The sequence below is a fragment of the Delphinus delphis genome, chromosome 10 (genome assembly GCF_949987515.2).
Source record: "Delphinus delphis chromosome 10, mDelDel1.2, whole genome shotgun sequence".
NCBI lineage: Eukaryota > Metazoa > Chordata > Mammalia > Artiodactyla > Delphinidae > Delphinus > Delphinus delphis.
In genome coordinates, this window is record NC_082692.2 from 36,526,723 (window position 1) to 36,549,993 (window position 23,271).

The window sequence follows — 23,271 nt, forward strand, 5'->3', positions numbered from 1 at the left end:
GGAGGAAACAAATGTGCATGCCCAACTGTAAAGCAATAAGATAGATATCTTGTATGGGAAGGACTTTTGAGGCTGAAATTATAGAAAACAATGATCTCTCACCACAGTGGCACTGTCAGAAGCAAAAGGCTGGACTGTGGTCTGCTCCCATATTATAATATTTAGATTCTTTTTTTATTCTATTTTTAAAATTCAGGAATGACACACATACAGTGCACAAACCTTTTGTGAATAGCTTGATGAATATTTACACATGTATATACCCATGTAACTTCCACTAGATCAAAATTAGCCCATTTCCAGCATCCTAGACGGTTCCCTCACCCTTTCCCAATCATTCCCTCCCCCAGAGGTAACTACCATTCTGATTCCTGTCACCATAGATAAATCTTGTCTCTTTTGAGCTTCAAGTAAATAAAATCACGTAGTCAATACTTTGGTTCTTATCTGAGCTGAAAAGGGGGATAAGAAGAACAGGACCAATATAATCAATTTCTAAGAAATAAGAAGTTTTACTGACGAATATATGTTTGCCTGTATCTCCCAGTCAGGCAGTCTTACGAGAGCTATGCAGAAAGTTTGGTCAGAATGAGAAGGAACCTGAAACATGTTTAAGGTCATTGGGGCATACTAGTAACTACCACTTAGAATACCAATTAGAAAGCACAGATTTCCCCATGAACAGTGGTCTCAAGGGTGTTACCTTTGTTCAGCCCAGCCCAAGAGATGAGAGCTGGAAGAATCAGGAAGGAGGATTTGGTGACATCTCCCTGATAAGCCAATCAGAAGATCTTTGCCACTTGGGGGACAGAGGCCGCCTGGGGTTGGGTGACTTGTGAAATAAATTTTTAAAGAAACAAGCCTCTCACTGCAGGCTGACTCCACCTTCTCCCAGCATGCTTTCGTTGGGGATTCACTTTCTTTCTTTAGTCCTGGAAGTGTGTGGGCAAAGAAGACAGGTTGGAAGGCTAGAGTAGACATAGATCCCCTCACGCACACAGCCTAAGGAAAGAGCCAGGTGGAGCATTCACAGCATTCTTATGTTTTCCTCCTGTTCAGGTTATTACTGTGGGACTGTGACGATCGGAGCTATAGCTACTACGTCGAGGTTTCCACCAACCAGCAGCAGTGGACCATGGTAGCCGACAGAACTAAAGTCACCTGCAAGTAAGTTACATCCTTCAGGAATTTATGCCACTTTAAAAAGACAGTCTTTCCACTGGATTCAGAAGGTTCCAATGAAGATTCATGGGGTCACCAAATTATATTCTTCTTTGGAGGTTAAAACATTCTAATGATCCTTTACTTCAGTTTTGACTATTAAGTACTTGGATGAGAATTTACTTTATATGACCAAAGAAGCATTTCTTATTTTGTGGTTTTAACTTAATTTTTAAAAATGGCATGTATCTAGGCAGGGAAAACAAAGACACTTTTCACATGCAATCCTCTCTCAGGTCCTTGCCCCACATCCCATACTACCCCTTCGGGACTTTTTTCTTCCTTAGTGATTTTTGCTGATGCAATACACACTTTAGTAGTATTCTGAGACTCTCACCTATTCCCCACCCTCATATCATTCTCAGGGTTACCTTTAAATATTTATTTCATCTCCATGTTAGTTACACTGTTACCTAAACTAAGGAAAGTTTGTATCTTAGGTCTCCTGTGGGAAACAGAAACGTTTCATGCATATGGCATTGGGGCTCTGTTTGACCTTACCTGGTTATGGGTGAAGCCAGGCAGAAGGATTCTGAGTTCTGACCAGCTTAGAATCATGCTAAGAATGAATATAACCACCACTCAGATTGAAATTAGCACATCTGCAGCATCCTAGAAGCTTCCCTCATACCTTTTCCCAGTCATTGCCTGAAAAGAGCTCAGTGCCTTTTTGTGTAGAGCCAGATGCTGTGGGAGGCAAGATAAAGCAAATAGCTGAGATTTCTTTTTTTTTATTTTAATTGAGATATGATTCCCATACCATAGAATTCACCGTTTTAAACTGTACAATTTAGTGGGTTTTAGTATGTTCAGAGTTGTGCCATCGTCATGACTAGCTACTGTTCCAGAACATTTTCACCACCCCAAAAAGAACCCTCCTGCCCATTAGCAGTCTCCCCACTTCCCTCCAGAGCCCACAGCTCCAGCATCCAGTAATCTGCTTTCTGTCACTATGGATTTAAGTATTCTGGACATTTTATATAAATGGAATCATATAGTATATGATCTTTTGCTCCAGCCTCCTTTCACTTAGTATAATGTTTTCACGGTTCATTCATGTTATAGCATGTATCAGTACTTCACTTCCTTTTTATGACTGAGTAGTATTCCATAATATAGGAATATATATAGCACATTTTGTTTATCCATTTATCAGCTGATGAACATTTGAATTGTTTCTACTTTTTGGCTATTATGAGTATTGCTGCTATGAACGTTCCTGTACAAGTTTTTGTGGGAACATATGTTTTCAGTTCTCTTGTATATATACCTATGAGTGGAATTGTTGGGTCTTATAGTAACTCTATGTTTAAGTTTTTGAGGAACTGCCAAACTTGTCCACAACAGCTGTACCATTTTGCATTCCTACCAGCAGTGTAACAAGGTTTCAATTTATCCACATTCTTGCCAGTACTTGTTATTGTCTATCTTTTTGTTCATAGCCATCCTAGTGGGAGTGAAGTAGCATCTCATAGTGGTTTTGATTTGCATTTTCCTGATGGCTAATGATGTTGAACATCCTTTCAAGATTTCATAATAGCATTAATGATGGCTTGTTTGATGCAATGTCTGACATCCTCACCATTATTATTATAGTAATTTTATAGCATGTTTGTATTGGTTAGGGTAACATATGCTGCTGTAACAAATAGTGGCTTCAGTATGTCAGTGGCTTAACACAGTAGTGTACTTCTCAATCATAAGTATTCCTGGTTGTCAAGTGGCTCTTCACAGATGATTGAGGAACCCAGGTGTCTTCCTTCTTGTGGTTCTGCCATCATCTAGGGCCTCATCAGCATCATTTGCATCTAACTGATAGATGGGGAAAGAGCAGAGAGAAGGTAAACCTGGATCTGAACAGCCTTGGCCTGGGTATAGTAAACATCACTTCCACTTGCATTCCACTGGGGAGAACTAGTCAGTTGCCACACTAGATGCTAGTAGGACTAGGAAACGTAGTCAGCTCCCGGCTGGGCAGCCACTTCTCAGTGGATCGCAGATCTTGTAGCCATCTCTACCATACCAGAAGAAAACTAACAATTATTTAGTAACTAGTATTCCTTTACCTGCATGTATTTTATCTTATTCTGTCCTGAATACAAAACACCTTGTGTGGGATATTGTCCTCATTTTATAAAAGAGAGAATGAAGGGCTCTTTCTCTGGTACCACATTCCCTCCTAGAACCCAAAGCATTGCTAAACCAAGGTGGATGATGAAAACTGGGAAATGAAGTGATTCTCTTATTTCCAAGCTCCCAGAACCCTTTTTATACACTAGGAAGGCCTTCAAGGCCCATGAACAACCACCCATTTATCTTTCCAGAGTCATTGCTTATTGGGCATACAGCTCACAAACCAGACCCTCTCTGCCTCATCTTTTACACATCTCACTGATTACCATCACCCATCTCTTCTGTCATTTTATGAGTTATAAATTGGATTCCTCATCTCTTTTATGTCCTCCTGTTGAAGGTGTTATACAACTGGGTTTTCAACAAGAACTGGTTGACTAACTACTGACAAAGTACATATAATGATTTTATATTTATTTAAATGGATTTTTCTTGATTCAAAAACCCATTCACTCATTAGACCCTCTCCCAGTAGCCTTGCATTAAGTCATCAGCATCTTTTTTTTTCTCTTTTTAATTTTTTGTTTCCATTAGTTGGTGGGTTTCAATAATATAAGTGTTTTTAACCTTGTATGTTAGCACTTAGATACTATAGCAGTAAGTGTTTTACAAATTAATAAATAATATATTAGAAGAACAAGAGTAGTAGCAAGAAGGCGAGTGCCTATTAATCCTCTAGGAATCAATGGAGCCAAAGGTTATGATATAATGTTTATAGACATAACCTGAATCTATTGTGCCTCCCATTTTTGAGTTAGTTCTTAGAAGTTGTATTGATTGGCCAACAAGTTAATTCGGGCTTTCCTGTAACATCTTATGGAAGATATGTAGATGATAAAAGAAGAAAGCCCTTCCTTTTGAACTAATGTCCTCCAGAGCAGTCCTCAAGAGAGGATCCTATTAGCTTCAAGTATTGTAGCCTGTTTTTTCTGTGTGTGTGTGTTTTTTTTTTTTTTGCGTTACGCGGGCCTCTCACTGTTGTGGCCTCTCCCGTTGCGGAGCACAGGCTCCGGACGCGCAGGCCCAGTGGACATGGCTCACGGGCCCAGCTGCTCCATGGCATGTGGGATCTTCCCGGACTGGGGCACAAACCGGTGTCCCCTGCATCGGCAGGCGGACTCTCAACCACTGCGCTACCAGGGAAGCCCTGTAGCCTGCTTTTTAGTGAAGTAAAGTATGCAAGTCATGTTATAAATGAAATTCTATAGGACCATTAGAAATCAATAGCCCTGCCTCTTGATAGCATTCTACCTAGTCAAGAAATCAGAGGACAGATTTTTGCTGTCCTCTGAAAAAGACCTAGGGAGTGAAATTCTCCAATGTCTTCCTATAAATTCCTGCTCCTGGGTTAGGATAGTTTCCTTTTTTGGCCTGCTACAGTTGAAGCTTTCAGGATAAAGGCTCATTTTCTGTCATACATAATCCTGTTTTTATATTGACTGATTAGGGGTTTTTCCCAGCTTATTGAGATGTAATTGATATATAACGTTGTATAAGGTTAGACTGTGCAACACAGTGATTTGGTATATGTATACATTGCAAAATGATCACCACAGCAAGTTTACCATCCATCACCTCACCTAGTTATAATTTTATTTCTTATGGGGAGAACTTTTAAGATCTACTCTCATAGTAACTTTGAAATATACAATGTACTGTTAACTGTAGTCACCGTGGTGTACATTATATCCCCAGAACATATTTATCTTATAATAGGAAGTTTGTACCTTTTAACCACCTTCTCCCATTTCCCTCACCCCGCCCCGCCCAGTGCCTGGCAGCCATCAGTCTTTTCTGTTTCTATGAGTTTGTTTGTTTAGATTTCACAGATAAGTGAGATCATACAATATTTGTCTTTCTGTGTCTGAGTTACTTCACTTAGCATCATGCCCTCAAGATTTATGTATGTTTTCACAAATGTATCAGCTGATTTTATAAAATTACTTTTTGTTCTCTTTTTTCACATAATCTATTCCTATACCTTTTAACCTTATTTTACTTTCTTTAGAAAATAAATTATTTATTTTTGGCTGCGTTGGGTCTTTGTTGCTGTGCGCAGGCTTTCTGTAGTTGCGGCAAGCGGGGGCTACTCTTCATTGCAGTGCACGGGCTTCTCATTGTGGTGGCTTCTCTTGTTGCGGAACACGGGCTCTAGGCATGCAGGCTTCAGTAACTGCGGCATGTGGGCTCAGTAGTTGTGGCTTGCAGGCTGTAGAGCACAGGCTCAGTAGTTGTGGCGCACGGGCTTAGTTGCTCCGCAGCATGTGGGATCTTCCTGGACCAGGGCTCGAACCCGTGCCCCCTACATTAGCAGGTGGATTCTTAACCACTGCGCCACCAGGGAAGTCCCTTATTTCACTTTTTAATCATTGATTCCTTTTCTCTACTGTCTTCTAAATTGCTGAACCCTAAATCTGTATCAGTACAGTAAAATACTAACATCAGTTTTTCTTTTTTTATTATAAATGTAAAACATGCCCATGGAAAGTTATTTTCAACAGTCCAAGAAGATATAAGTGAAAAGTAAATTTTTACCCTCCCATCTTCTGTTTCATTCCTCAGAAGTAACTACTTTTGACTTTTTTTAGTTTTTATAACTTCTCAATTATAAATAATATTTTTATATCTCTATTTATCAACTTCACTAACTCCTTGGTATAAAAATAAATGAGGAATTTAGCTCACTTAACCACTCCTCATTTCTTGTTAGTTATGTTTTTCTTTTTAGTTCTACTATTACTTACCTTTTAAAATTAAACAATGTACTTAAACCTCTATTTTTTGATCCATCAATTGGGGATAGTGTATCTTGACTCCCTACTATGATAGTGAAGAAATTACCACCCCTACATTTCCCTCTGTCTCTCCTCATCTGTTAGCTGTCCCACCTCATTGACATTGTGAAGATTTTTGATATTATTTTCTGTTTGACTTATTTAAATCTTCCATGTGTTGGCTCTAAACTGATCCTGAAAAGGGAAAACCACTGAGAACTCATTATAATATTATGATTATATAAACATTGCTCCCTACAGATCTAGTAATTCATTGGCTCTGTAGTGAGGGAAATGCTGTTCAACGTCATTGAACTTGTGCCCCTCTTAGAAGAATTGTGCTGTGTTCAGATCACAGATTCGATTTTCTTACAAGTGCTCAGAAGTATTCCACAAATGATAAATAACTAGCTTCATATTAGCCAGCTTTTTGTTTTCCTGGAGTTCCTAATTGCCTCTTTTTCCTGTTATAGAAGTTCTGAAGCATACTTTTGTTCGCTGGTTAATTTTTTTCCCCTTTTTTTAAATTGACGTATAGTTGATGTACAATATTACATAAGTTACAGGTGTACAATATAGTGATTCACAATTTTTAAAGGTTTTCCTCTATTTGTAGTTATAAAATATTGGCTATATTCCCTGTGTTGTACAGTATATCCTTGCAGCTTATCTTATACATAATAGTTTGTACCTCTTAGTTCCCTACCCCTATATGGTCCCTCCTCCCCTCCCCACTGGTCTCTGTATCTTTTTTTATTATTATTATATTTAAAATTTTTTTTTATTTTTTGGCTGCATTGGGTCTTCGTTGCTACACACGGGCTTTCTCTAGTTGTGGTGAGTGGGGGCTATTCTGTTGCAGTGTGCGGGCTTCTCACTGAGGTGGCTTCTCTTGTTGCAGAGCACGGGCTCTAGGTGTGTGGGCTTCAGTAGTTGCAGCACACAGCCCTAGAGTGTGCAGGCTTCAGTAGTTGTGGCGTGTGGGCTCAGTAGTTGTGGCGCATGGGCTTAGTTGCTCCACAGCATGTGGGATCTTCCCAGACCAGGGATCAAACCCATGTCCCCTGTACTGGCAGGAGGATTCTTAACCACTGCGCCACCAGGGAAGTTCCTCTTCTCTGTATCTTTGAGTCTGTTTTTTTTCTTTCACTAGTTTGTTGTATTTTTTAGATTCCACATATAAGTGATACCTTACGGTATTTGTCTTTCTCTGTCTGACTTATTTCACTTAGCATAATATCCTCCAAGTCCATCCATGTTGTTGCAAATGGCAAGATTTCATCCTTTTTATGACTGAGTAGTACTCCATTGTGTGTGTGTGTGTGTGTGTGTGTGTGTGTATCACAGCTTCTTTATCCATTCTTCTGTTGATGGACACTTAGGTTGCTTCCATATCTTGGTAATTATAAATAATGCTGCTATGAACATTGGGGTGCATGTATCATTTCGAATTAGTGGCTTTGTTTTTTTCGGATATATACCCAGGAGTGGAATTGCTGTGTCATATGGTAGTTCTATCTTTAGTTTTTTGAGAAAACTCCATACTGTTTTCCACTGTGGCTGCAGCAGTTTACATACCATCATTGGTTAATTTTTGAACAGACTGCTTCCTAGGCCTACTCTACAGCTGTGATCTTTTTGTAGAATGTGGGTAAAGGGGTAATAAAACCCTTTTTCCTTTGCAGGAGATATTGTCCTTTGGCCCAGTTACCTTTCTAGATCTCTTCCCCTGAAAATCTGATCGAAGTGGAATGTCAGCTGGGTTATTAGGGCAACATTGCTTATGATAAAAATCACCCTTGATTGGTCAGTTGCATCTGGCTGGGAGGACTTTTAATATCTCCTTGGAAGTCATAGCTTTGGGTTTCCTGAGTGTGATAACTTGTGACTAGACATGTCCCTCATGAAAGTTCTGGGATCTGTGTTTATGGAACTGTTACAAGAGATATTATTTTCAATTTGAAATATAAGGCTTCTAGACCAGAGAGGCCCACACCTGCCCAGAGTAAGTCTGTACACTCACCTGAGCTGTGTCACTTGCATGCCAGCAGGAATAACTCCTGTACATTTGTATGGACTGCTACAAGGACTCCCCCTGAGGAGGAATGCCTGCTGCTACCCTGGTGGCACAGTCTTTTCTCTTCTCTCTCCTGGGTGAATTTGAAGCCAAATATGACTTGATTGGATCTTAGTTAAGAAGATCCCTTATGAGCATTGCACAGAGTAAATCTATAGGTAATTTATTCAGAAAGGGTATGTGGAAGGCAAATTTTCAGAATACTTGCATACCTGAATCATAATTTAACTGGATATAGAGTTCAGTTCCTTCAGAATTTTGAAAGCTTGGATTTATTGCCATCTATCATCTAATGTTGCTGATGAGAAATCCGATATAATCAGATTCTTATTCTTTGTAGTAATTTATTTTTCCCTACAGAAGCCTTTAGGATCTTCTCTTCATTCTTGGAGGTCTTAAATTTCACACTGGTATGGCTGGATGTGGGTCGTTTTCCTTCCATCCTGCTCAGTTTGCTATCATATGGAAATCTGCCCAATTTCCCTCAGATTTATGAATAATGTTTCATCCACCTACCATTTTCTAGAAATTCAACAAAATCTTGATTTGCTAATAGCCTTCTTTTGAGTTTGCAACACTATTATGAAGGTATCTCCTTTGTACTTCTTTGATGTCACCTCACTGGTTTCCAGGAAGGGAGCAAGGTAAATGTGCCTATAATGTTGGCCATCTTGAACTTGCAGTCCCAGAAGCTCTACTGCATGGGCTGTTGATACTCCCCAGTGACCCCACGTCCTTCCCCTTTCCTTCCTTGTGCCTGGCTGCGTTTCTCCTGTGTTATGCAGCTGTCTTGTTTCCTGCCAGCATGTGCTCCTTACATATTGACCTCCTACATGTTCATTTTTTAACTGTTTCTTCACTTTGTCTTGGTTCCATTGACTAATAATTCTGTCTGCCAAAGTGTTAGTGATGTAGGCCGTCATCTGTCCAAGACTGTGCCCCCTTGGCAAACATTTTGGCAAATATAAAAAATTAGATATAAAAAATAGGGTAATGCTGAAGATTTTCTTTTTCCACTTGAGATTTCTGTGGTTCTAATCTGGAACTACCTAGTGTCTCTAGATTTTAGTCTGATTTTCTCACAGACTGTCCATCTGCCTGCCAGATATACTAACCAGATTTCCTTTTGAGTAAATTTTCTTCCCTAGCCTAAGTGGTCATTAAAATGATGTTGTGAAGAGTTTTTAGGGAATTCACTGGCAGTCCAGTGGTTAGGACTCCGAGCTCTCACTGCCAAGGGCCCGGGTTCGATCCCTGGTTAGGGAACTAAAATCGCATAAACCATGTGGCATGGCCAAGAAAAACCAAAAAAACAAAAGAAACAGAGTTTTTAATAACTTAAGAAAATACTTATACAAGATTTTTTAAACAGGATACAAAATTATAGAATTAATAATCACAAGTAGGAAAAAAAAACAATGGAAGAAGAAAGCCAGAAGGAAATATGCCAAAATGTTAATAATGGTTGACTTTGTATATTGGGATTAGGGAAATTATTTCTAGTTTCCTACATTTTTGACCAATTTACGTGTACTTCTTTTAAAATCAAAAGGAAAACTTTATTTGAAAAAGATTTTTTTTTTCTAGCTGCTGCCATAAATGTAGAGATTTGTCCTTGACATGATTTGAGTAGCATATGCTGGCAGAGTGGCATGGTTTATTTACTGTCAGCGATAAATTAAAGAAATTAAATAAGTGCTGTACATAGCAATATCCTAGCAGCTTTTCAGAACCTTGAAGTCACTTACCCTAAGCACAAGTGCTTCCCTGAAAAGGACACCTGAGCCACATTTTCCTTATGCTTCTCCCCGTGGGCCTCTCAGAGCCCAGTTCTCCAAGAGTACTTCTTCCTTTCGTCTTTCCCCAGGACTTCAGAAGACCATTTCCACTTGGGTTTCCCCACTCAGAGGGGCCTGGCCTACTTGAGACCGTGGAACACTACCTTGGATCAGGCAATTTCTATAGCATCCTAACTTTAGAAAGTTTCTCCCCTGGGCCTTCCCTGAGAAGCACTTTGACAGTCTCTATGTCACCTGGAAAAGCTCGTCTGCTCCCTGTCCTTCAGCCTGACAGTGTTCGTATCTGAGAAACAGTGTGTCCCCTTTGCTGAATGTTCTGTCATTTAGTCCTGGGGAGGGGCAACATTCTGTTCTGGGGTCTGTTTCTATTTATTCGCTAGGAATCTTAGAATGAGAAGTCATGTTTCTTTCTCTAAGTGCTGCAGTGGTTGAGGACAAGGGGATAAATTAAAGGTGGAGAGTCACAGCCTCAGTAGACTCTGCCAAAGTGTAGCAAGATTGAAAAACAGGACATTTAAACCTAGACTGTTTATTTACCTTGCTGCATCTTCTTTGCCAATTGTTAGTGATAAAGTTGAAAAAGCTTCCTTTCCACCAGCTTTGTTTCTTAGGTTGGCACTTAACAAAACGAAAATCTTGGGTCAGTTCCAGGAGTTCACTGCTAATCATGTTACCTGGGGTTGTGTGTAGAGGGCTTGGGGTCACTAATGTGATGCAACAGAAAGAAAGTGGGGTTTAATGGAGAAAATAACTTCACCGTTGAGACTGCTGATGAGAAGAAGTTCCTGTTTAGTGTCAAGTTTTAGTTTCCAGGATGGGATTGCAGATCTTGGCTGTTGCATAGGTCCTGTATTGAAATATTACCATTTTTTGTGAGTCTGCCGTGGTAATGGCTGGGCTGCCCTCCTCAGATCCCCTTCCCTGAGCAGCTGGAGGGGTGTCCTTGCTGCTCCTTCTTGAAGCGTGAGCCAGTTAATGGGCTCTGGTTATGTAATTGTCACTTTTAAAATGTTCAATGGAGATTTTATTTTTCTCTTTTCATACTTAATTCCATTTCTCTACACAGCATTTGACAGCAATGAAAAAAGCTAGTCATGTTCTTTCCTGTGTTTTTTTTTTTAAAGGGCAAACATTGGTGTTAATTTTGTCAAGAGTTTTAGAGCTTGAATGATAGAGAAACATGTATCTGTAAGAGGAATGGCAAAAAAAATGAAAAAAAAAAACACCAGAATTCAGATAAAACACAGAGGATAAAGTCTGGTACTAGGCAGACCCCTGTGTTAATAATGAAGTATCAGAGCCTGCCTTGTGGAAGGCATCTGTCTGTTAGACCAGACTTGGAAACACTTGTTAATCATACTTTTGTTTATGGGGTTATGAAGTAGCCGGAGTAGATGAATATTTTGGAATAAAAAACATCAAAAGGGAGTCAGTCACTTATCCTTGCATGTCTAGAGAAGGGATTTACCTTTTGTATTGCAGAAACTTTTTAAGGAAAAGTTTACCCCTGTGTTGGAAGCCACATGGAAAGTAGATTTTGATGCTAAGTGTGTGAACTGAGTTGTAAGTTTAGAGCTATTGGCAGTTCTGTGGACCACCAGGGGAGAGGCTTCTCCCCACCCAGAACATTTGACAGGTGACGGCTCTGGAAGGAAATGAAGTCCTCTTGGATAGCCAGTGATCAGGAGAGAAAAGCTGAGAGCTCTTTTCCCTCTTCCTTGCTTAAACAAGGAGCCATGTTATTCTGTGAGGATAATAATTTTTCCATGTCTATTATTTAAAAAAAAAAATGAGGCATGCCTCAATAAAACTTTCTCAGTGAGCTGTGTGAGTACACTTAAAATGTACGTAGTCAGAAAGATTTTTTTTTTATGGAAATAGCTTTCATATTAATATTATAGTCCAGATGACAAAGATAAGTCAAGACCACCTAGTCCAGCTAGCATCATCTGTCTCCTCTCTGCTCTGCTAACTGACCCCTCGACCTTCTCTCTGTACCCTCCCTCAAGTTTACCTCACTTACTGTAGCCAGAGTGGCATTTTTCAAGCACAACTCTTGTACTATATCTGCTTAGAACCCTTAACTGGCTTCCCATTGTTTTCTGGGTAAAGACCATGATTCTTCACGTGGCCTAGAGGGCCTACACAACCTGCCCCCCTCCTGCCTCTCCAGACTTATTCTGCATCACCCTCCCTGTGCTCCCCATGTTCACATCAGCCTAGCTTCCTCTCACATCCCACCACATGTCATACTCTGTCCTCCCACAGAGCCTTTGCACATGCCATGGCCTCTCTCTGGAGCCCACACCCCTGCCCTTTGTCTGGTTAACCCTTATTATCCTTTTGTTCTCAGCTCAAGTCCACTTTCTCAGGAAGTCTGCCCTGACCACCTGTGGCGATCCTTGTTTGTTATTCCCTCTCAGAGAACCGAGCTTCTTTCCTTTGCAGCTGATACTACAGTTTGCACTGACACTTTGCTTAGCAAGGTTATTAAATTACTGTTGTTCTTCCCCTATAGAATGTAAGCACCATCAGAGCAGGGATTTGGTCTGTTTCACTCACTCTTAGCCATGGTCGCCTAGCAAGGACCTAGCACTTGTATTGTTTGAATGAATGAATGGATGAGTGCTACCACTCTGTCTCCAATCATGCATGCATGTTGGTTTCTTTTGTCCTCCTGTCTGGAGCTCTTGTGATCAACAGGACTCAATCAGGACCTCTGTCCATCCCAGCTCAGATGCTGTCACATAGAACAAGGAAGAGTTTGTGGGCGAAAATAAAAGTTGTTTGTTGCCCTGATAATGTAGTCCCTGTAGACTAGAAATGTGTCTTCCCAGCATCCTGTTATTAATCCATTATTGATCTGTCATCCTTGATTCATTTATAGCCTTATTCCACAGCTTCAGTTATTGCCAGAGTTTAGTTTTCTCTGGTCTCCACCATCTATCCTTGCCCCTCAAGTTAATGACTTAGATCCCCCAGTAACAGTTTATCACTTGAGATTGGTTACTGGCTGAAAGTCCATTACTTTTATTTTTAAACACTCACAGAGAGAGTTAAGTTTTTCTTTATGGAGGAGCTGAGTGCTTTAAAAACTGTTTGCCAGCTGTGTCCCTTTTACTTTGGAAATTGATTTGATTTAAAATTCCAAATTTGAAAGGTTAATATGTCTCAGTTGTTTCTCTGGATTTTCAGAGTAAAAGGTTAAAAAATTAAAAAAAAAAAACAAAAAAAACTGGCCTTAATCTCTGAGGTGGAACTCTAAACCACTTGGTAAGGCACTCCGTGTGCCTCTCCCAGCAGGGTTAGAGTTTGTTCCACAGAACAGGTCTCACTCTGGGATCCTGGAGCTCTGGATCCCTCCCGTGGTATTAGGATGGCTTTCAGAGAGTCCAGACAGGTGCTTGGGAGGCACCCGCCCCCCCCCCCTTACCGTGACCAACCCTTGATTAACCCCTTCCCTGAGATAGGCATTGCCAATAATACAATGCCGTCTGCCCCCCTCCCCTGGGCCTCTAGTCAGAGTCACATAACCCTGAGTAGGCAAGCAAACTGGGCACCTAAAGACACCAGAATAACAGTTGTCATAGAAATCCATTTATTAAAATGAATGGTCAGCATGTGATCTGCAAAAAAGGAAAGCAGAGCCTATTTGTTGGTCAGTGAACAAACGCAGCAGGAAGGAAAGTCAGTGTAGTTTTGACCATATCTTCTTAGAATGACCTGCCTCAGTTTGTCCTGGGGTGGAATGAGAAGTGCTGTCTTGGTAATCATGCCACGATTAACGCTGACTCAGCCGAATCCCAGAGTGCTAAGAGGCTGGTGTTTTCTTCCTAGGTTAAAAAAAAGAAGGGGGGTGGGGAAAGTGTTCCTGTGAACTCAGGTGACCAGCATGCACATAGAATTCATTTTTAGAGCTAAAAGGGCACTCTTCCTTTGCTATCTGATTCATTTTCTTGGCTTCAGGGGTCTTTTCCATTCATATTTTCTATTAAATGTTGGCCCCTTCTAGAATGGCTTCTCAAACTCAGTTTGTCTAAACCTAGGCTCATCATCATTTTCCCCATAAAGCAGCCCCTCTCTTGATGTCCCTGCTCATGTTGGTGGTAGTACAACTTCTCCAGGGCATCTCTTGCCCCTTTGGTTCTTTCTTCTTTGCCTTCCACAGCCAGTCAAGTACCATGTCTTTGGTTTACACCATGTCTTCCTTTATTCTATTCCCTATGTTGCCTCCATCTTAATTCAGACCTTCATACCTCTCTCCCAGAATATTATAGTGGCCTCGAGTGGACTTCCCTCAATCTATACTCTGCATCCGTTGCTGTTCCGGTGTCTGGAACACTGTTGCTGGGTTCGTCGGGCTGTGATTCCTTATTCCCCTGTACAGGCACCTCCAGTGCCTGAGAAAAGCCTCAGATCCTTTCCTGCGTCATCTTCTATTTCTGTATGACCAGCTTTCCCCAAACTTCTTGTTTTCAAATATTCTGTCCCGCTGTTAGTCCTCATGCCCAGATTTCAAATATATAATTACCATATCTCTCTGACTCTTGCCAAACTTTCTAACCTTTATCTCTTTAATTCTGTCTTTACAGGTATCCTACTTAAACTTTCAGTCTGGTCTAATTACTATTGCCAAATAAGTCAGTGTCTTAGATCAGCTAATTATCTTTGTTTCCGCTGGCTGATCTTCATGTCTCTACCCATCCTCTGTTCCCTTCAAGACCCAGCTAGAAATGCTCTGTGAGTTCTTCCTTGATCTTTCTCCTCCCGAATGTAAGTAACTGCTCCATTAGCTGAATGCCCACTGTAACTTGTTTACATCTAAGTTGATAACATTCACTTTTTCTTAGATCTGTTTCAGAGAAGGGAGGAAATAAGGGGCTAGGCTGGGAGGAAGTTTGCTTTCTAAAAATCTAGCCATTTTTCAAGGTGCAATGGTATCCCCCCACCCCCCGCAGAAGTACAGGCCAGATTTTCTCAGAGTAGCCTCTACAGTAGTTCATAGGTCTGTCATCAAGTCCATAGCCTGAACAACTTTGATTGAGTCATATTTGTTGAACAACCCTAGTAGGTAGAGGCTACCTTGTAAAGGAAAATACTGAGGAACCAGGAAGACATTTCTCCTCTGAAGGAACTTACAGACTCTATACAACTTCTGAATGTTTGGGAGCCATCGCAACACCCCCCCACCCCCACACAGAATGTAAAATATAAAACAGGATCCTATAATCATAAAATATTGTGACTCAAAGTACCTTGGAAATCATAGTCCAAGCCTCTCAGTTTACACATGAGCCTCTCAGTTTACACATAGTCCAAGCCTCTCAGTTGACACAAGCCTCTCAGTTTACACTTGCCTTTCCCAAGTCTTCATCTAATGAAAGGGTCCAGATCTCCTGATTCTGAGTCCCCTTTTCCCAGAATTTTGCGTGGCCTATAAGACCATAGGAAAAAACAGACATATAAGGGCTGTAAGAATATAGACATGGTCAGAAAGTGGCATGGGGTTAGGGAAATTTTTCTGGAAAAAAGCACGTGAGCCTACCCACCTACTACTGGCCTACACGGTAGCTGGGAAAACTGGTAATTTCCTGACCAAAGGGACCTATGAACTTCAGATTTAAAAATCAGATAGACATACAAGTCAGAAATAGACTCATCTTCAAGAAGGTATGATGAGGACTATAGATTACAAAGAAATCCACTTACATTTTCATATAGTTTCCTACCTTGCTATCACTACTACTTTCTCCACACAGTATTAATTTGACCAGCTTATTAATGTTTAATCTAATGTTTGTAATGAGCACTTGTATCATAATTCATACTTTAAAACTTGATTTTAAAAGTATAGTCTCTAAACCAGATTACCTAGGTCTTCATTATCCGGGTTTAGAGTTATTAGCCTCTGTTTTTCTTCCCTTTTTCTTCCTATTGCCTACTTTAAAAAAAATCATTACATTGTTCATTAAGCCATTTATTAGACTATTTCCTTCTACCAAAAGAGACTTGCATGTGTGTTTTTCATGTTTTAAGTCAAGATCCATGGAGCATATTTTCCCCACAATTGACATTTTCTTTTCATGATCCCTTGACATGGAATGTAAGTGAATTTCACCATGGTGGTTGTAAATTATGTACTGAGTTGTCAGTAACACACATTTCTTACAAAGTTTTAAAGTGTAGTTTTAGAGTGGTGATCATCTGGAATTGCACACATTTACCAGATGTTTTGGAAGGAGTTAGTGAGTGCTTTCTGCTCATACACTTTTCACCTCTGTATCCAAATTTATGCAACAGTTCAGAGCCCACGTAAAAAAACCTAAACTGAGCAAAAGAATGTTTGTGCTCTTAGTGACGTGGCTGTACAGTCTTGACCAGGAAGGAGTGGTGAGTTGTCACCTTGTTCGTCCTTCTACCTCCAGGCAGAGTTGCAATTAAACTTGTCCCAGAACGTTCATGGTTTTCCTCTGGTGAAAAACTCTGGATAATATCCCTTGCTTCCTCATCTCCAGTTCATGTTTGGGGGGGATGCTCAGGCAAAGGAGGGCAGACATGTTGGTACTGCTGGTGTCAGATGCAAGTAACTTGTTTATATTGTTCTTGTTCCCTTCCTCATTCTCTAGGGAGTTACTAAATTCTCTGTAGGATTTGGCAATGGATACATAGGCTTAATAGAAGTTCAGACTGCTGGAGCTTTGAAATGTATAGTCTTTTCTCTAGGGTGTGCTGGGGGTGGGGGAAGGAGGGGCTCGTGGAAGCTTGGCTATTTGTTTCACATTTCTGAAACTCTTCAATTCATTTTTCCTAATTAAAATAAAAATCCAAACCTATACTAATCTAATGTTGAGATCCCAGGTTTAAACTCACAAGAGGATATGATTCCAAAGTTCATGTTCTCACAGTACCCGTGAGCCCCTGTATCACAGCCTCTGCCTGTTCATAGGTGCTTCAGGTAGATTAATTGAAGACCTCAAGTGCTCAGATATGTGGCTGTATTGCGCTGCGAGGACAGAGAGCCACAGTAACGTCTAGTAATCAAGTTTTTAGTAAGACATGGCATGTGCTGCGACCTACAATTACAAATTCATTCAATTTGGGATTTCTAGTCTGGTTTTCAAATTTATACTTTCACATGGCATTAATATCATATTCTTACATTAATATTAATTACCTTTATAAAGTCCTGAGGAGATGAGAAGGGAGGGCAGGGCACAGTCTGCTAAGCCAGTCATATCTGTGGATGGAACAACTGGTTTTCTCGGGCATATTTCCTTAAGTTGCTTCCTTAAGTAAGATTATCATTCAACTCATATTGAATCATTGCCCTGCTAAAACCCCCAATTCGTGGGACAGAGGCCCATGTTAACTCAAAAACGTGTTATTGCTCCATCCATAACTTAGCAGATATATTTCTGCCACTGCTGTAGGTCAGGCACTGTGCTGGGTGCTTCCCTCCTCTCATGGGCTTGTCAGCTAAGCTTTCCCAGTCAGCTCGGGACCAGTAGTAACTGAGGGGCCTTGATCCAAATGTAAATAGAGGCATTTGTGGATTCTGACATACTTAGCTAGACCAAATCTTCTCTGAGTGAATCAGTAGGGGTGACATTTATGGGAGCAAGCAGCATGCTAAATCTGGAAACACATACTACCTAGGTGGGAGTGAGCTTGGCCTTGGTGGATAAGTAAAGATCACTTGTTCTCCCTTCGTCCTGCTAGAGGGAAGTTCAAGTGTGCCTTTGAGCAGAGAAGATCTTCCTGGAGATGGCAGAATTGCAGCCTGCACACTCAGCCCATCCACTTCTTTGTTACCTTTGTACTGGAAACAATAACCTCAGTCATAGGGAGGCTGAGCAAATTGAGCATGTTTTGTTGCATGCCTGTGCCAGTGCTCTGGCTGCCCTCTCTGATGATAAGTGTGATGTTCAGTTCGTAATGAGCACTTGCAGTTTCTGTAAACTGTGTAATACCATATAATAAGTAGTAATTTTCCACTTATCCTTGATAACAGGAGTTTTCTGCTTGGCTTTTAGTGATAGCCAAAATGTGAGTGGTTTTTTTCCCCCTCACCATATGATGAATTTCCAGAGGCATCTTTTTTCACAAGCTAGATTGACAAGTTATTTTCCAAGTGTGTCCAAAATGTGTAATAGCTAATCTTGCCTTTAAAAAGTCAAAGTCAAATAAAATGGTTCTGAAGTAGCCATTTATAATAAAATGACTATATACATTCTTAAGCTTGTTTTAGCTGTCTCCTGGCTGTGCTCTTCCTCAAGGGATTAGTAGCTTGAAGCTTAGCCCAGTAGCTTGGATGATAAAACTGCCATGTCTCAAGGTATTGTTTTAAATTTCCTGTAAGAGATTATATCTTAAGTATAAGGTGAACTCGCCCTAGATAACTTTGGTTCCCTTCCTGGAGAGAGGAAGGAAGGCCGTTATGCTGTGTCCTCTTCTCCCCCGAGTCACACACTGTCCAGATTGGTTGGAGTTCTTGCTCTGATTTCTTTCTTTTAATCATTGGGAAATACTTTCAGAAAAGAAATAGACAAGCTTTACATTGTAAACCTTCTTACCTCCATTTAAAAATCATCCCTTGACTTTCCCTTGATGCTCAGAACACCGTAAAATTCAGTGTTTTTCTGTAATAAATTAAGACTGCTTTTTCATCAGACTGTCTTCTCCCTTTCTGAGATACAGCTGGCATTATCTATTCATTCATTTATTTCTGTAGGCCTCTTGGTAACCACTTAGCCCTATCAGATGGCTTGAGCAAGACCAGCAGCTGTTGGTTTTGTGATATCAGGGAAGTCTTATGAATCATGTTGATGGGAGCCTTCGTACTTCCATGATCACTGGGCACAACCTTTTATCTGTCACAGAGCTGGCCTTCCTGCAGATTTCTTGCCTGGGACTTCGGTGTGTCTGACTTGCTAAAACTAGGATATCAGTGAACAGTGGCAAATAGGATGCAGAATTTGCTTGAGCTGACCTCACTTAAAAAATGATTGTGCCTTTTTGGCACAAAAAGTTGGATTTGTTCATCAGAATGACTGATCCTCTCTGTGTGCAGAGCTCTGTGTGGGGTTATAAAGAAAAGAGAAGATAGACAACTTGCCTGTAGTCTAGTTCAGAAACAACATACGTATCAAAAAAGACACTCCTATCAGCTGACTCTTTCCAAGTGTCACCTAAAAAGCAAACTGAGGTTGAATAATTCTTTGTTTCCCATGTCTGCTTAAAAATTCATTCAAATCACAGAAGAATTAGTGTGCAGTTTATGAAGAAAGTTTTTTAGAACTGAAAAACAAGCAAGTCACACTTTTAGAGAGTTAGGATGGTGATCGGCGAGTTGTGGGAGACGTGTGCTTGGGCAGGGACCTGGCTTCTTACAGACGCCAGCATTTCCAGCGGTGCTCAGAAAAAGTCCTTCTCCCCCATTTGGTACATCTATACTCTCATAGCCCTTTGCTTCTCAGATCTGAATCCAGATACACCATCTCAATGGCTCTGGAGTCTGGGGAGCTATTGTTTTGTGTTTTTCCTCCCTCAGGGCCTTCCACTGAAAGGCTACCCTGCATGTGGAACTGAATCAACTCTGCACATAAATGCTCTGACTCAGGTGGAAGCAAACTCTTAATGAAACACCAATAGAACAAACCATTCTCTACTGAAATCTCTGGAGTTGTGGTATCACTGGTGCCCACATTTTCCAGTTGTTTCCTGGGATTTGATATCTAGCCCAGCAGGTTGTCTTTGGGGTTTACTTAGATCGGTGTAACTAAATTAGAATTTATAGTCTTGTGATCCTCCTACTTAGGAATTTTACATGGAGACCCACCCCGGTGCAGATTGAACATTGTGTGTTGGCAGTCAGTCATGATCAGAATGAGGGTCTTTTTTTTTTTTTTTTTTGGCGGTACGCGGGCCTCTCACTGTTGTGGCCTCTCCCGTTGCGGAGCACAGGCTCCGGACGTGCAGCCTCAGCGGCCATGGCTCACGGGCCCAGCCGCGGGGCATGTGGGATCTTCCCAGACCGGGGCACGAACCCATGTTCCCTACATCGGCAGGCGGACTCTCAACCACTGCGCCACCAGGGAAGCCCCCAGAATGAGGGTCTTTACTTCAAAGCAGGAGTGGTTTGCCCTAATTTGATACCCAATTTGATTTGAATGTTATTGTTTAGCTTCTGTTAGGATGTTGGGTATTTGGCTTTCAGGTTTGGTCATAGCTTCCCAAGTTGTTTGAAATGATGTCACAGACCAGTGTTCTTCTTTAGTAATGTATACATCACATGATTTGTTAATTTTAGTACAGTGAAAAGTAAAGTAACGGGCGGGGGGGGAAGCTATGGAAAACTCAGGATTGTATTTTCAAAGAGAGAACCTAAAATTTGTACCACTGTTGCCAATTCCTGGTCTCTGTGCTGTTTGGAAAGGGAGCTGAGGAGGAAAATCACATAATGGAGAGCGAATGGGGAAAAAGGTGTAGGGAAGCAATGTGAAAGCCGTTGTCATAGTTATTATTTCTTAAGTGAGGCACGCCTTTCCTTTAAGAATGTCTAACTTACGTCTTCTTGAGAAATGAGAATTCTGGCTTATAAAGAGATCCAGAGTCTCGGGCCCCATGTAGCACCCTTATGCCAAGTGCTGAGGCCTGCCTGCCCTTTTCCCTCAGGGCAGGGATCTTTCAGTGTCATTTTGCCCAAGGGCTCTGTGGGCAGCACTGCATATCAGTATCATTGGTTTCCTTGTGTGGTTTGTTTTATGCATTTGAAACCATTCTGAGAAGGGGTTCATAAGCTTCGCCAGACTGCCAGAGAGATCCGAGGCACACAAAAAAAGGGAAGGTCTAAGTGTCAAATGGATACTCACATATGAAAACCTTTGGATAAAGCAGGCATTTTGAAAAATTAGGAAGCATGGGTTTACAAACATCTTTGTTATCGTGTTTTTTTCCTTACCTGATTTCTACTTGATCTCCCATGACCTTGCCCATCTGGGGCGCACCATAGGTCTGGGGCCATTTGCCGCTAAGATGAGCACGCCAAGCTCATCTTTGTCACTGACCTCTTCATCTTAAACCTTGAAGTGTAGTGACCTCAGTTGTTACACTTCAGCCAGTGTTCCTGGGAGCCAAACGAAGTTCTTTGCAGGGGAACCCGAGCCCTCCTCCCCAGGCTCAGATTTCAGAAGCAGTTCTCTCTTTGGAGCTGCATTTGCGTTTGCACAGAAATCCTGAAGGTTCGTTCTAAGAGATCAGGGGTGGGGAAATGCGGCCACCCCTGTGGCTTCATTTCAGCCCTCTCTCTGATCCTCCAGGCCCGCCTGCCTTCTTTCAAGACTCCTTCTGTACTGACAGGAGAATACAGTATCTACCTGCCGGAAGCTTGTGCAGACCTTTATCATTCAACCCATTTTATGAATGGGTTGACCCTTGTGACCCTTGTGCAGTTGACCCTTGAACAACATGGGGGTTGATCCATAAATAACTTACAGTCAGCCCTCTTACCCATAGTTCCTACACATCCGTGTATTCAACGAACCCCGGACCGTGTCATGCTATGGTATTTATTATTGAAAAATACCCACGTATAAGTGGACCCTTGCAGTTCACAGCCACATTGTTCAACGGTCAACTGTTCCTACTATGAGGTTGGTGCTATGCCAGACAAAAGTCCACCTGACCACAAAGTTCAAGAGCCCGTAGGAGTGGGCTGACGCTTGCAGTGTGGCTGCCCCAGGTGACTGCCCCACCCCCAAGGAAAGTTGACCCTGGTGGAGGAAATAACACAGGCATGGAAGTGAAAGCCTGTGTTGGAATTGTTTGTTGTAAATGTAAAATGGTTTCAAGCTCAGCCTTTATATTCGTGATCATGTTCTTGAAATATTTACCAGGATCTTGCCATCAGAAAGAAAAGTGTGTAGTATGGCAACATTAACTGCACGTGAGTGAAGTAAAACAAGCAAAATTTAAATCCCTGGACTAGAAACCAGGAAGCCTGGCTCTCAGCCTCGGTTCTGTCACTGACTGGCTGAGCATCCTTCAGCAAGCCCTTCACTCTCCCTGTGCCTCTGTCTCTACAGTTGTAAAACACCACTCCTAAAACGAGGCTCCGTGCTGGACTCCCAGGGCTGTTTTTATTAAAATAGTACAGTTTATTGTTATATTATCAATGAAAACGTGAAACAGTTATGTAAAACATAAAATCCATCATACTTTTCTAAAGTTCCTTCTAATATTTATGTACCGTTGTTCTAAAGTTCTACTGGATAGTGTATTGTTTGGACAGATATAGAGATACCAACATACATGTGTGCTAAACATACAAAACATATGTGTGTGAGCTTTTAACTCTTACATATGAGATAGAATCAACCCCTGTAGCTGCTTCTCTGCATCTCCTTAGGTCTGGACTCCAGGATTTACTGTCATATACCTGGGCCTAGACGGCCATAACAACCTCCATATCTAGAGAAAAGCTTACAGTCTCACATAGTCTTATTGGAAAGTGGAAAAATGATAATAACAACAAACTAAATGTATTAAATACTTTTGAGCTTCCTGGAGATGGAGACTGTAACATGTATAGTTAAATTATATTTGAAAGAAATACAGTCAATGTGGAACAACAAATAAAGGTGCTGAAGCACAGGTCGGATGAGTTGGTGTTGAAAGAAGGGTCAGGAAGTTCACCTTTTACTCCAAAAATCACTGAGAACGTATCTGCCTGGAAGCCTTTTCCTAATGAACTGTTAACATCCATTAAATGTTGGGTGTGCATTAAAAATGTCCTAATAATTGTATTTTTAGCATGGATACAGTGGTATCAGTTAAAATAATCAGCCCTTGCCTGTAATCTAAAAGTCTTATCCTTACTCTTACGTTTTTAGAAGGCAGATGTTTTAAAACTGATTTGAAAATCAGATTTGCCCTTCAGTGATTTCATTTGGAAGAAACATAGAAGTAAACATTATAAAGAAGGCTTTTCAGTACATTATGCATGCAAATGTGGCAACCAAATTCAGGTTCACAGCAGAAGGTGGATGACTGCTCTGGTTGAGAAAGGTTGAGTTGTCTAAATGAATACAAAGGTCATCGACCCTCAGATTGTGCTTTTTCTGTCATTTAGTAGCAAGGCTGTTGCTTTGTGTTTAACTCTACCTGCCAAAGGTAAGATTTGAAAGGCTGGGGCAGGCAAAGTGAGGCCTGTTGAAACAGTCTGTAGTGTGCTCTTATCCAGCCCTTGCTCTCTGCCTAGCGCTGTGCT

At 41.1% G+C, this 23,271-nt stretch overlaps 1 protein-coding gene across 1 annotated transcript in view; it reads left to right on the forward strand.

The window, feature by feature from the left end:
• The window catches only part of BTBD9 (BTB domain containing 9), a 412,761-nt gene that overhangs the window by 332,593 nt on the left and 56,897 nt on the right, over nt 1-23,271 (forward strand). The window contains exon 9 of the mRNA XM_060021889.1: nt 1,060-1,167. Within this exon, the coding sequence (XP_059877872.1) occupies nt 1,060-1,167 (108 nt within the window). The remainder of the gene's footprint in view (nt 1-1,059; nt 1,168-23,271) is intronic.